The sequence below is a fragment of the Halyomorpha halys genome, unplaced genomic scaffold (assembly GCF_000696795.3).
Source record: "Halyomorpha halys isolate HHAL.00 unplaced genomic scaffold, Hhal_1.1 Scaffold1441.1, whole genome shotgun sequence".
Classification (NCBI taxonomy): domain Eukaryota; kingdom Metazoa; phylum Arthropoda; class Insecta; order Hemiptera; family Pentatomidae; genus Halyomorpha; species Halyomorpha halys.
This window is the reverse complement of record NW_027112132.1, coordinates 101,935-116,962: the sequence shown is the minus strand read 5'-3', so window position 1 is coordinate 116,962 and position 15,028 is coordinate 101,935. Positions and strand designations below refer to the sequence as shown.

General features: G+C 30.9%; 2 protein-coding genes across 4 annotated transcripts in view; one reads left to right on the top strand and one right to left on the bottom strand.

The window, feature by feature from the left end:
- The window catches only part of poe (E3 ubiquitin-protein ligase-like protein poe), an 82,669-nt gene extending 69,034 nt beyond the window's left edge, over positions 1-13,635 (bottom strand). Inside the window, exons 1-13 of the mRNA XM_067050171.1 lie at positions 13,372-13,635; positions 12,921-13,018; positions 12,147-12,389; positions 10,830-11,017; positions 6,914-7,095; positions 4,251-4,462; positions 3,635-3,765; positions 3,310-3,476; positions 2,783-3,023; positions 2,568-2,688; positions 1,504-1,670; positions 1,252-1,420; positions 64-284 (exon numbers count right to left, since the gene is read on the bottom strand). Coding sequence (XP_066906272.1) covers positions 64-284; positions 1,252-1,420; positions 1,504-1,670; positions 2,568-2,688; positions 2,783-3,023; positions 3,310-3,476; positions 3,635-3,765; positions 4,251-4,462; positions 6,914-7,095; positions 10,830-11,017; positions 12,147-12,389; positions 12,921-13,018; positions 13,372-13,490 — 2,259 coding nt within the window. The 5' untranslated portion in view covers positions 13,491-13,635. The remainder of the gene's footprint in view (positions 1-63; positions 285-1,251; positions 1,421-1,503; positions 1,671-2,567; positions 2,689-2,782; positions 3,024-3,309; positions 3,477-3,634; positions 3,766-4,250; positions 4,463-6,913; positions 7,096-10,829; positions 11,018-12,146; positions 12,390-12,920; positions 13,019-13,371) is intronic.
- Positions 13,636-13,847: 212 nt separating this feature from the next.
- Pgam5 (Phosphoglycerate mutase 5) overlaps positions 13,848-15,028 on the top strand; it is a 10,848-nt gene continuing 9,667 nt past the window's right edge. The window contains exons 1-2 of one of the 3 annotated variants that reach the window (XM_014434873.2): positions 13,848-14,103; positions 14,286-14,440. In XM_014434873.2, the coding sequence (XP_014290359.1) occupies positions 13,943-14,103; positions 14,286-14,440 (316 nt within the window). In that variant the 5' untranslated portion in view covers positions 13,848-13,942. The remainder of the gene's footprint in view (positions 14,104-14,285; positions 14,441-15,028) is intronic. The other 2 variants (XM_014434871.2, XM_014434872.2) reach the window with 2 other exon arrangements.

The window sequence follows — 15,028 nt, the reverse complement described above, 5'->3', positions numbered from 1 at the left end:
GAGCAAAGAAGAATAATTAAGAACCGCTGCTCTAAAAAAGTAGAATTTGATAAACATTATCACCTGAGCTAGGACAGCCAGGGTTCGAGGATAGACTTGAAGAGGCCAGCTATGATTGTCAGTGTTGGCAAAAGGACTAACACCCAGGTGAAGAAGGAGTGTTGATTGAAGGGAAGAAGAGAGCAGGTTGCGTGCAAGTAGATTGTGTGTATATTGAGTCAGAGCTTGAGAAAATTCTGTGTATAGCTGACCGAGCACTTGACCAAAATACACTGAAATTGTACCTAAAACAGAAATTTCAAAGGTTTAAAACAACTTTAAAGTAAAACTTTTTTAATGTTACACAAGACTCCAAAATTACTTATAAAGCAATATTTTTTCCACTAGATGGAAAAAAAAATCTAGTTTGTCCACATCTTTCTTAATTGCCAGTTCTAATCATCAATTTAAAAAAAAAAAATTCTGATTAGTTTAATTGTCTTATCATGTATATAATACATATATTCTAAGAAATGTAAAGTTTTTCTGTTGTTAAAAAAACTAAACATGGTTTTAAACTAATACTAGTCTGAGGTGTAGATAGTTGACTGTAGTTTAATCATTGGATCCCCTGCTAACCGCCCTGATGAAGACCTGAAACTCAGGTCAAAACACCGGCATGAATAAATAATGTTTTGTTTATTTAAGTTATTTTTGCCAACTGCACCACCCCCTGACCATCTTCTCCAATGAATACTAGTCTGATTTAGAATTTTTTAAAAGAAAAATTACCTCTTACGTGATCATGAAGAATTTTATATATAATATATACTTTCTGAGTTATACAGAAATAGAACTACTTTTCCTACTTTTTCTCGAGGATATACTATACAGAAAAAGTCAAAAGGCAGCAAACAATTTAAGGCAAGTAAAATCAGAATCTATAGTCATTTTGTTACTACATTCTATTTAAAGAAAAAAAGGTTTTTCAACAGGCTATTACAAGTACAGTGCGCATCATTTTCCACAGGTATGAGATTTTTACCCTAAGCATCCATTTGTGATTTAATCAGTGAGCACATCAATAAAAATTAGAAGTTTTTCGAACCCAAGCTGCTCTGGAACATAAAAATTTGTTGAAACCCAAATTCCAAACATTTTTCCTAATAATAATACCTTCCTAACCTTGCCACCTTTGATATATGTAATTCAAATAATGTATGCAGTTATATAATTCACAGAATACAAACTAATATATTGAGAGCTAGTTACCTGTATCAGTCCTAGCAGTTTCCCTGTCTAAATCTCTGATGATAGCAGCCAACATCACCATCTGCTGTTCAGCTAGCCCAGTTTCCACATATCGAGTGAGATACTGAGCTCTACTGGTTACAAGATATTTATTCATTATGTTGAAGATCTGTGTTGCTAACGATATATACTGTAATAAAATTCATTAAAAGATTAATTGTTACAAGTCAAGAACCAAAAAAAACTTTATTATAAAAAATATAAATCACTCACTCCATTGGGTTCTCCTTTTTCAGGTACAATAGAGGATGACCCATCAGCAACATTTTTTTGTATTGACTCTTGGGAATCTTGGCTTTGGGTTTTAGATGAATTTTCATTATCGGGTATAGCAATAGTTTCTTCAAACCATAAACCCAATAATGGTTCACTATCATCATCTATCAAAAGCAATAAATATCAAATTAAATGATTTCATATTACATCACAATTGTTAGAGGTATGTATGAAATTAAGATAAAGCCTGGAAATTAGTTAACTTTGAAAGAGGAAGGAAAGTCTGAGAAATGACACAAAAATAATATTTTAAAGAGAAGATTAATTAAACAACACTAAATTTCTACATATGTGATCAAGCTTTTGCGCAACAGATGGTCATTGTAAAATTCTGTTGATTGTGTACAGCAGCAATTCTCTAACTTTTTTGTCTTGGCACCATTATTACACCATCCTTTTTGAGCTATAAAAATGACACTAAAATATTCTTAGAGCAGTTAAGTAAGTAGGAATATAAGAAAAATCAGTGCAAAGTAAGTGTTGGAATTCACTGTAATTTTGCTATTCTAATTTTAATTTTTTTTATATTTTGAGATAGATGCATTCACTTGCAGCACCCCTGACATATACTTGGAGTATCCCAGAAAGTTCACTTTAGGAACTACTGGTGTAGGGGATAGTTTGACATCTTGTGTAGCTGTTAATAGTGATCCAGTGGAGAGTGAAAATGTGTGCACAGCAGTAAAAGGAGGCCCAACATGTCTGAGGGATTGTCGCACATCAAGGAGTGTTATACAAGAAAAGTTATATGACAGCTTAATTGTGATTGGAAGTTTTAAAAGTTTTTTCTCATTGTTATAATTTTCGCTAGTTCTTAACATACAAATGCCAATAATTAACAATATGATCCAATAAAAATAAACTTGATGAAACTTAGATTATTTTATACGAGTGTTTGAATAAGCTTTTTAGATTTAGAACCTGCAACTAGCTTTTAAGGCTTTATTGCATACCCATTAAATATTCACCAATTAATAAAAAAAAATTTAAAGTTTCCTTGCCTACGTCAGGTGAGCTCTCATCAGAACAGCTCATATCATCATCATAATAGGTAGTCGAATCTGATGTACTAAAAGTGTCACCTTCGGCTGGTTGCTTTTGGATTCTTTTCAGAGTGCATGCCTTAAAAAAAAAGTAACCAAATAAAATAAAAATATCTCTGTCATAATATTTAACAAAAACAAACAAATGATTAAGTATTATGATGATTTAATACCTTTCTATATGTGACAGTAGCAAGGTAGAACAGAAACTGGTTTATGGTGACAGCATTAAGTACGGTAAGAGCCCTTTGAAGTGCTGTAGACTGAGTGCTAATGTGCAGATCTGCAAATTGTTCAGCTTGAGAAACTGAACTGAAGGAACCACATTCGTATTGAACATCTTCCAACAGCTGGCCCATCAATCGAAGGGCATGCGATGCGAGAGCGACAGACAGTACTCCAAATCCTTGTTGTCTATTCAAACAAGAATAATTTTTTTTTAAATTAAGATATTGAGGTGAAAAATAAACTTCCTTTAGAATATTATCAATATTCTATACTTGCTTGAAGCACAAATATTCTTATTGTTAGTTATATCAATTTGTTTTTCAAAATTTTGTCTTATAGTTACACAATTAAAAATTATAACACAACTATTTCTAGGAAATAAAATCAAGAATAAAAATAATGTTTTATCTTTAAGTATTCAAAATAATAATGCTTAAAAAAGAAATCTCATCAAAATAAATAAAAAACTTACACTTTCATAAGATTTATTCTGGCCGATCCTTCCCTACATTTACTAGGTGACTTTCCTTTGTCTTCTTTAATAGATTTTTCAGATGGTACTTGACTAGAAGCGCATAATTGCCCTTGCAGTCCAGATATTATTAACCAAGCTCCTATCAACATGTAATTTTGGTGTATCTAGAAAAATAGAAGATTAAATGTAAAATTAGTGAAAAGATAAACATTAACATTATACATAAAAAAATTAGGTATTCCTTCCTTAGTGAATAAAGTATAATAAGAAATAATATGAGAGAAAGTTCTAAAAACAATAATCACTTGATAAAACTACATACGTTTCCTCCTGCTCTGGTTGATGTTTTTATCACAGACGATATTAAGTTGAATATTTCTAACGCTTTTTCCACTACTGATGTGGCAAGTGCATCTGCATTCACCTCATCTTCATTTGTTTTACACGAACCGCCTATAAATTAAAATAAATAAATAATACATTATTAAAATATGAGCTCAAAAAACTCAATTTGCTTTAACCCTTTCACTCGCAGTGGGACAATACGTCCCAGTCGATGCAATGAATTGTCAGTAGAGTAAAGTAACAGTGGGAAATAGGATTGTTTCTTCGTAACACTGGAATACCTTGTGACATCTTGCCCCTACTACAGGGACATACTGGAACACCAATCCCTGACCACTGGGACTAAAACCCATTTTTCAGCCCCAGAAGAAAAAAAAAAAGGCTTGTTTTTTCCATCCTTAAGGCCTCATACAGACATTTCAAGGCTAATGTTTTTGTTTTCATAATTGGTAGGGAAAGGGTTAAGTAACTAATCTTTAAAAATATTAAGTAACTTATGAAAGGCCTTCATTATAATAAAATTATAATGATAAAGAACATAATTTCAACATTGTCATGAGTAATTTTAAATATATATATAGAAATAGAACTACCACTGTTAGCAGCTGCTGGCGGAGCAGTCTTGGGTGACACTGCTGAAGATACCCCCAGGACACTGGCAGCAGTTGCAGTAGAAAGAGCACAATACAAACAGCCCATTGTTACGCTTGTCAGCTTTTCTAATCTTGTCTGGGTAAGAGGTTCTAATACTGGCAGAGATAGGGCACTCCAGGCCACATTCAGATCTGTTACTACATTTTGTAAACTGTAAGTGATAGAAAATATAATTTAGAACCATACATTTAAATGTATAGACACATACATGGTATTCAGTGATACAGCAAGAAATAATCCAAGGATTTCAAGATTGTAAATGCTAAAACTTCAACTATTTGAGATTGGATCAAATGTAAAATGTTGAATTTGATTAGCTCCTTATTAACTGATTCAGACAATGATGAATTTAGATAATAATAAAGGTTTTTCCTCAATTTGATAAGGAAAAATTGTTATTTAACTTGTTACACTAAGCAGTGCTATCTCTCCTTAACCTCCTTTAATTACTTTTTTTTTATAACCCCCTTCCTGGTCATTTCTGAAATACAGGAGGGTTACCAACTAGAGGTGACCAACCTATTCTAACCATGGTGGGAGGTTTCATGGGACTGCCACGAAATGAAAAGTCCACCTCCCCAAGTCGGATTCAAACCGGCGCTACCTGCAGCTCATAGGTTATTAAGATCTGTGCATTAACCACCTGAGCTACGGACAGCCCTTCTAATTACTACCATCCTCATATAGGCCACCTATTAGGTCAAAATGTTAATACATAACAAAAATAAGTTTCACTATCAGTGTGTTTTCTTTTCTGACTCCACCACTCCCAACCGGCTTCTCCTTAAATTAAATCTCTGTTCAACTAAGTCTACACTGTTCAATTCCTGTCTTCTTAGTCGTGGCACTACAGCTCAATATGGGATTTGGCCTCCTCGCTAAGCTTTTGCCAGATGTTCCAGTCCTGTGCCGCTGCCCAGTAGTTTCTTATTCTGAGCAGTGTTTCGACATCCTATACCACAGTCTTCAAGAATATGAATACTCCTAATCATTATTACAGGAATAAAATAAATCATAACCACTTATCATTGTCATGTTTATGGCCTCAAGGGCAACTGGTGAACTAGCTAAGTAAATGAGCAATTTGTAGACATAGAGCTTAGGGAAACTAATATAATTGTAGAGCTGGAACAGATAGAACTATTATGTATTTATAAAGTTATATAAAACCCTTAGTTCACTTGGTGACAGGTTAAGTGATTGAGGAGCATTTTAAGCAACTGTCTCACGACTGCAGTGACATGACCCTCTACCATGGTTAGAATTTCCTTTAGATAAACCCTCTCTCCACCCATATGTCAGAAATGTCCATGAAGTAGAAAAAAAAGGGAGTGAGCTGTGAAAGATGGAAAAGAACATAGACCAAGCACTTGCTTGAGAGAGAAGAACTGATGGACAAAGTTAGTGAAAAGAAGCTTTTTCCACCTTTCTTTGAATAGGAGATAATAAGGGGAGCAACTACACCAATATTTTATACATTTTTTCCAACCTATTTTCTACTTTTGTCACAAGAACTCTTCCTTAGCAAGGCCCAAGGACAAAAGTCAAGAAACCATTAGAAGTTTCCTAATTTCTTGATTAACTACAACAAAACAAAATAAACAGCTGTAGCCTGCAAAATTCAATATGATTGATTGTTTACATTGTTCAAGCTTTGAGAATCATGGCTATGGGAAATATTTTAAAAAATTATTTGAACTCTTATCCAATCAAGAAGTTTGTGTGAATAGGCAAAGTTTCATTCGTGGAACATTTTTGTTTAGATGGTAGAATAAAAATGAAAATGAAAACCAACAAAATCATATATTTAATAATGTTGTATATTTCTAAAAACCTTTCACACCTTCTAAACTATATAACCCTAGTAACCAGATTATACAGGAGAGAAATGTTGCCACAGAAATCCAACCAGACAAATATAATCTGTCTATTTACTGACTTAGCAAGTTTAAAATTAATAAATGGGTAATCGATCATTAGCTAGTAGGAAAGATTACTCTACATAAATGTTTTTAACTTATGACTAAAACATGATAATTTAGCTTGATTAGACATCAAATAACAATCTACAGAAAATTGCCAACAGACCAAACTATATGGTTTAGTTCTGAATTAGTGGAATAAATGGTATTAGTTCTGAACTCAAAACTTATGAATGTTATGATCATATCATACCCAAAAGTGCACTTTAGGATATTATTGATTATAATAATACTTCATTTGATAAATATTGCACATTATAAAAGAGGCAATGCCTATTAATTCATAGGATGATACAAAGATATTTAAACATTATAAATTTAAAAAAATATAATTGTGGATCAATAAGACCACAACCTCTACTTATTTACGTGAGAAAGAGCTTCTCTGTTGTGCTCAATAACTTTGTACAATTTATAAATTACCAATTCCTTTTCCCCATTGTTTATAGCCAAAGACACTATTGTAATAAACAATAGACTATAATAAATTAATCCTGTATTTAATTTCAAAGTTTGTTTTAAATGGAGTCACAATCAATTTATTAATTTACACAATCAGACTTAATAAAAATCTTAATATAATCAAATAAAAACTACAATGAAAGTTACTTATGAAGTACCTATGCCTCATCGCCTGAGCTTCAGAAAATGAACTAGGAAGGCTAAAGCCTTTTTTTATCACTGCAGTGTTGTACTTGTTAATATATCTATTCAAGTATGGAAGTTGTAAACATGTTTCTATAAGCACATCTGCAGCTCCCAAACTTTGAAGATTTGATATATTCTGCTGTATGAAAACATGCTGAAAAAAAAAAATAAAAATAATAATCAACACATTCACATGGATCATAAATTCAAACAGACCAACTTATTGGTCCTTCAAAATTTTGATTCTTGAAAAATTGACAGTCGAATAAGATAAATGCAATTAAATAAAACAAAGGAATACCAAATATAAACATCAAAACCATGGTGTTTATTAAACATTAATATTTTTTTTTATATAAGAAGATGGTCAGGGTTGCGGTCAAAAGAGAAACAAAAATAGTTTATAACTATTTATTTTCCAACGTTTCGCCCCACTTTGCAGGGCTTCATCAGGGCAAAAAAGATACAAAATGATACAATGATAAGAATAAAAATACAAAGATAAGATACAATGATAAGAATAAAAATACAAAGATAAGATACAATGATAAGAATAAAAATACAAAGATAAGGTACAATGATAAGAATAAAAATACAAAGATAAGATACAATGATAAGAATAAAAATAAGTAACAATGGCAAGAGTAAAATTTTTTTATAAAAATACGTAAACTATACAGTTAAAAAAGTACAGGAGATGTACATAAAACAAAAACAATACGGGGAAGGAAAAAAAAAAAGATTAAAAAACGTCATGAAAGAATAATTATAAATAAATAAGTAATAATAAAGATATAAAATGATAATAAATGAGCAAAGAACAAGTCAGAACAACCAACCTGTTCAAAGAAAACAGTTGAACAGGAGGCAACAATGAAGCGGAAGCGTGGAGGAGTGGGGAGGAGGTAGCCAGCCAGCCAGCCGTTTAACAGCTATATTTCAATTTCAAAACATCGCGTATACAAGAAGTAGTGATAAAGATATGACGAAAAATGATAAGAGAAAGATACAGAAATAGATAATAATAATAACTACAATAATTTTTAATTTAGGAATAACTAAGTAAAATTAGAATGACACATATTGTCACTAATAATACGAGATTATACTGAAGAAAATAATACAATATAGGATATAATAACAATGATTGTAAAAGAAGTAACTAACAATAAGTAAAAGTAAATAAAGAGTAGTATTAAAAAAAAATTACAAAGAAATAAGTAAAAAAAATAATTATACAATGATAACAACTGTAGTATTTATATATCGTGAAAATAATCATTTATCTACAGTGATAATAGTAATAGTAGAATTAGAATCTGTTAGAAGATAACAGAATTAATATGAATAACAAAGTGAAATAAGGTAATTTAAAAATCGGAAGTGAAAGTTTACAAAATATATATAAAAGTACAAGGTGAGATGTAGAAAGAAGTACATAAAAAGATTTAAAATAACTAATAAAGTATAGAAATAAGTGAAAAAATGTGATGGAAGATCATTTGAAAGCAAGATAGTCTTAATACAGTGAATGTTTGTGTTGTGGTATTGGGGATCGGATAAGGAAAGGCAACGGTGTATGAGATTTTTGGCAATATTAATTTTTTGATGGTGGGGGTGCTGTGAAAAATAGTTAAGTAGTCTACTGGAGTAAGTGGGTTTGTCATACCAGTCAGTGGACAAGGAGCCGTCAATCTTTATAATAAGCAGGTTAAGAAAGGGGAGGGAAGAGATAGTTTCGGTTTCAACGGTGAAATGAAGACGAGGGTGGTAAGAGTTAAAAGAAGAAAGGATATGAGGGATTTTATTAGGGTTTAGAATGAGAAAAAGGTCGTGTACATATTTTTTGATAAATAAAATGTTGTTATGGAATAAAGGGATGACAGAATCAAGGAGGTCAATGAGCACAATGTTAGAGAGATCGGGTGCGATTGTTTCCCATGGCGAGACCTGATGTTTGATGAAAGAACTTTCCTTGAAAAGTTAGATATCTGGATTTGCAACATAGTTCAAGTGATTCAAGATATGAGGCTCAGTTAAGAGTGGAATGTGGCTCTATTGTAGTCCAGTTATTTTCCACAATTTGGAGTGCTTTGTCGATGGGTATGTTGGTGAAGAGGCTTTCAGCATCAAATGAAGTTAGCGGGAATTCTAAGGGATATTAATTGTTCTCACAGTTGGAAAGAGTTGTGGATGTTGTAAGGGTTGTCATGACTCAGGACCTGAAGAGACAGAAGGAGGAATTGGCAAAGTTTAGAAGATGGAGCATTAATAATATGGGATATGATAGGGCGAAGGGGGTTGCCAGGTTTGTGGATTTTAGGAAGTCCGTACAGTCGAGGAGGTAAAGAATTATAAGAAATTAGCTTGTAGTAGGTGGGACGGTTAATTAATTGATTTTGAAGAGGAGTTTTAATATGCTGATTAAACTTATTCATAAGTGAGCGGGTGGGATCACGGGTTGAAGGTAGATAGGTGGATTGGTCAGAGAGGAGTTGTGTAATTCTTTCAATGTACTGTCTTATCTAAGATGACAGTCAGGTTTCCTTTGTCCGCTCTAGTAACAAAAGTTGGTCATTAGATTTGAGAAAGGATCTGGTGTGGGATAAGTCTTTGAAAAATAAGGGGGAGAGAAGGGAAGGTTGGGATGTGGGATGTTGTGATTGGATATCATATTGCTAATCCGGATGCGGGATAGTTCTTTGTCTTCCTCAGTGATGTCAAATAGGTTGTCTCTATATATATATTCCAGATCAGTAATAAGTTGAGGGATGAGTTAGAGATGGGGGTGGCAAAAATGGGGCCAAGACTAAGAATGTTAACAATGTTGGTAGATATAGTGGTGGAAGATAGATTTCTTGGCCTTTGGGGTAGATTTTGGTGGATAGAGATTGTTCATAAATATGTTGGAATTTGGAGATGAGTGAGAGTTTTTTACATTGTTTAGTGGAAGTAAAAATGTTTTTAATACCATTTTATGTACTTCTTTCTACATCTCACCTTGTACTTGTATTTTATTTTGTAAACTTTCACTTCAGATTTTTAAATTACCTTATTTCACTTTGTTATTCATGTTACTTCTGTTATCTTTACTATTACTATTATCAGTGAAGATAAATGATTATTTTCACGATATATAAATACTACAGTTGTTATCATTGTTTAATTATTTTTCTTACTTATTTCTTTGTATTTTTTTTTTTTTTTTTTATAATTAAAAATTGTAATAGTTATTATTATTATCTATTTCTGTATCTTTCTCTTATCATTTTTCATTTTTCATCATATCTTTATCACTACTTCCTGTATACGCGATGTTTTAAAATTGAAATATAGCTGTTAAACGGCTGGCTGGCTACCTCCTCCCCACTCCTCCACGCTTCCGCTTCATTGTTTCCTCCTGTCCAACCGTTTTCTTTGAACAGATTGGTTGTCCTGACTTTTTCTTTATTATTATATCTTTATTATCACTTATTTATTTATAATTATTCTTTCATGACGTTTTTTAATCTTTTTCTTTTTTTTCCTTCCCTGTATTGTTTTTGTTTTATGTACATCTCCTGTACTTTTTTAACTGTATATTTTACGTATTTTATAAAAAAATTTTACTCTTGCCATTGTTACTTATTTTTATTCTTATCATTGTATCTTATCTTTGTATTTTTATTCTCATCATTGTATCATTTTAGCCCTGATGAAGCCCTGCAAAATGGGACGAAACATCGGAAAATAAATAAGTTGTAAACCATCTTTGTTTCTCCTTTGACCGCAACCCTGACCATCTTCTTATAAATCAATTTTTATGGTCAACTATATATGCATATATATTAATTTTCTTTTTTTTACTTTTAAGAAGTTTTGATACAATTATTAAATAGTTGAACATACATCTATTTCATTGGATTTATCTGGAGTAGTTTCATTAGATTTTGTTTCAGTTGGCTCAGGAGGTGCCTGTTTCATTAAGGTATAATCCAATAGAGGAGAAGTCAACTGTTCCATTATTTGGTTTGACAAATCAGTCCTAGAACGTATCTTCCCCTCCTTATTTTCATTTTTAGTTTCCACTGAATCCCCTAGGAAAGAGAAAAATAAAAATAATTTTATACATATACATGATTTATACATACACAAATAATTTGTCAAAATCAGATCTAGTTTCAAGTTGAATTACATAAAGTAAATACCCTCAATAGAATTAACTGACCATAATCAATACTCATAATGTAATTAATTGAACAAAAAAAAAAATTAAAAAGCAACAAATCATACTATATGGTCATTATTTAAAGCTATGTGGTAATTATTAGTAGTGCTATAATACATACCATTACCAATAATTATATTAATTACTTACATTAATTAATTACATCTCTAACCACACTTAATTTTAAAATTTAAGTGTGGTTAAGTGTCATGAACTAAAATACTTTTCATCAAGATATTTCCGAATAAAGAAATATAAAACATCTTAACATAACACCTAGTCAATATACACTTACATTTATGAATATAATTCCATTGAAATAATAACTTTTAAAGTAATATGTAAACAATTAAACTCTAAAACATTATAATATTTCACTTCAAAACTAATTTTAATAAATAAGGAATGTTTGATAAAAATCTTTGCAGCATAATAAAAACATATAAAATAAAACATTCATAATCAAATTGCAAAGTGGTTAATAGAAGAAAGGTTATTGAAGTAAATAAAAGCCACAATAATGAAAAATTACTAAATGAACAAATTTTTCAGCAAGGGTTTGATATCAAATAATATATTATTCAAATACAGGTTTTCTGTATAAAGCTTACATAGTCAATATTGAATATAGGCAAGATACTGATCGTCTGAGGCATATACTGTCGCAATAATTTGGATAAGTAAATTTACATACAATACAGTTAAGATTACAAGTTCAAATCCAGTAATTTAACTAATCATAATTTAAAGTAAATCATAACAATGCTCATTTTCAACAAAAGAAAAATTAAGCATATTACAAGTTCTTTCAATACATAAATCAACGATAGTACATACACCTACTTATTTACATAAATCAACAATCAATAGAAGGGTGAACTAATAAAAATATGTTAACAATCATCCGAAAAATAGTAACCAATTAATTAAAATTACAGTTCATAACTACCATTAGCATAGGTATTTAAAGAAAATTTCTTTTCAACAAACCAATTTACCTGGAATTGACGTTTTAATATGTGGAGGTAGTTTAGCATTCTTCAACAAAGCAATTAAAGCAACTTGATCAGACCGTGATAGCATTGACTGCCCTGTACAGAGAGCCTTAATTGGCAACAGCAGTTGTTTAACTGTTAGTATACTTGAGGATGAATCAACATTGCACTTTTTAAGGCTGGCAAGTAAATATTGCAATAATATTTTGCATGCTGCACATACTGAACCCAACTGGCTTTTGCACACTGAAAGAGGATGGCAATTATCATTAAATATTAATAACTTATTATTAATAACTTAGATATTACATATAATATACATAGAATCTAGGGCTGGCCAATCCTAATGATCTTGTGAGCCACTTTGAAAATGCATCATAACTCTGCAGGCCACAAATAAAATTAAATACCACATATTGGATTTAGACCCACTATAGACCTTTTTTTGGAGTGAAAAATTGAAACATAATGAGTTGATATTATTTATACACTGAGTTCTTAATCTAAAGTTCTGTTTTACTAAAGAATTAAACTGGCAATATCTTTTATATATTTGCAAGAATATTATTTACAAATCAATGTTATTTTATTCTCAGAATTTTGACAGTTAATTTTTGAATACATGGATGCATAAATAATGTATTTTTTCAATGCATTGGTTTTTTACAAACTTTGGTCATTATATAATAAATATATTTTAGAAATGTATGATGAATCGTGGAGGACTGCGGGTTGGCCACCCCTGTAATAGACAATGGTTTAATTTAGGAATATTACCTGCAGAAATACTTGAACTAATGTAATCTGCTGCAAGTGCGCTAAAAGCAGTGTAAAATGTTTCGTATTTCTCATCATGATGTAGTAATTCAGCTTCACTGAAAAACAATATTTTTAAAAAATACTAAAACAAAATAAATTATTTTAAATGAAATAAAAAAAACTAGCCTGTACTAAACAAACTAAGATATAAATAACTTGGCATAAGAAAAGATAAACAATAATAACACTTCTGATGACTAAGGGATTAGAAGTTTAAGGTTAAGTAAATCAAATAATTAAAGGTAGGGTAAGCCACTGATAGAAAAGCTAAAATGGGAATTTTGCAACACAAAAATGATAACAAAAAATAACTAAACTGAATCAAAAATTGATAAAGGGGAAACACCATAGATTAAAAAAGAAGAGCAAAACTATTTCTAAATAAAAGTGAACAAACTTGTTAATGTACCTGCGGATAATTGCTTTAGCTAAATCGGTGATGTAGTTTTTATTAAATGATCCATAGGATGCTGCTAATATAGGTTTAACTATACTGCCCCATTCAACACCACTACTACTCGCAGCCATTTTTCGTAGGTTCTCTAGCTCATCGAGAACATATCACATTCCTTAGAGATTATTTTTAAAAAATAACTTAGTCCTTCGCAATATTAGAAGTACACGAACATCTATGATTCTTCCTAACTCAATCAATCACAACAGCGAACAACAAAGAAAATCAGTGGGTTGAAATTCGCACCTGCGAGTTAAACAAATGAAAGGTTGCTAAATACTGCCACATTGACAAATAAGATATAAGGTTTTAAAAATGTACTAGAAAGTTTATAAAACAAGTTTACTTTTAGCTAAGGAACCAAAGAAAGAATTATGAGAAAAAAAAGGAGAAGTTAAGTTTTATCATTAAAAATTTTGCTGTCTCATTGGAGATCGTGATAAAACCAGACAGCCCTTAACCACCATCATATGTTTACATACTGCTACTATAACCTATAAGATCAATTCAAAATTTTGCCTCGCAAATGTCTACATTTAGGTATTTAACTAGGATTTCTATTGGAATTGGAACTGTTGGAGGTATATATACCTATTATGGATTCGATAAAAATAGCAAAGTGAAAGCTTATTCTTTTTCCGATAATGGTTACGAATTTCCGACCAAATGGGATTTCAATTGGGACAAGTAAGTTAAGAATTTACTTTTTGATTATGTTGTAAAGTGTGTAAATATATTTTCTGCTTTGTAATTTTTAAAAATACAGAAGTATTTTGAAATTGTGATTCAGATATACATTAAATTGTTACTATCTGTCTCCTTATCCTTGTTTTTCTTGTAAATTTATGGGGTAATTTTGTTTATTTCAGAAGGGAAAGTGAAAAAAAGGACATTAAATTAACTGGTGGAGATGAAGGAGAAGTTTGTGTCAAACCTAAAGCTATTAGACATCTAATTTTGATTAGACATGGCCAATACAATACAGCCGGTAATTCTGATAAAGAAAGGACTTTGACTGAACTAGGTATTTTATGTTTTAAGACTTATAATGAAAATTTCTCTGTTGTCTCAATACACTTAAAATATTCTTCTGTAAGCTATGATGAACCTTCTGACACCAGTTAATGATATACCACTGTATATTTCATATTCTCCTGGTATAATGTTGGCAAACTGTTGATTAAGCGGAAGCATTTCTTTTTTTTTTTTTTTTTTGCTCAACTTTTTAGATATTTAGTGTAGCATCAATTGTATTCCATAAAAACATTTAAAAAGCAACTTAAATTTTATGCTCATGTATAAAATATTGCAGATCCAGAATGAACGTGGCACAACTCGAAAAAAAAGTTTTTTTTTTAGAATGAACATAAGATGCAGGTTAAGTTCATACTTTCTCAAAAGGTGTTTCCTATTACATATTTTCTTGACATATCATCTAGAGGTCATTAGTTTGCCATGATACTTGAGGATAATCATAATGATGCATCATCAATACTCAATTAAAAATCAATACTTTTATTACACTGCACTTTGAGCTTTACGAGGTATAATATCTGTATATATAGGGAGATGGTCAGGGTTGCGGTCAATAGTGAAACAAAAATAGTTTACA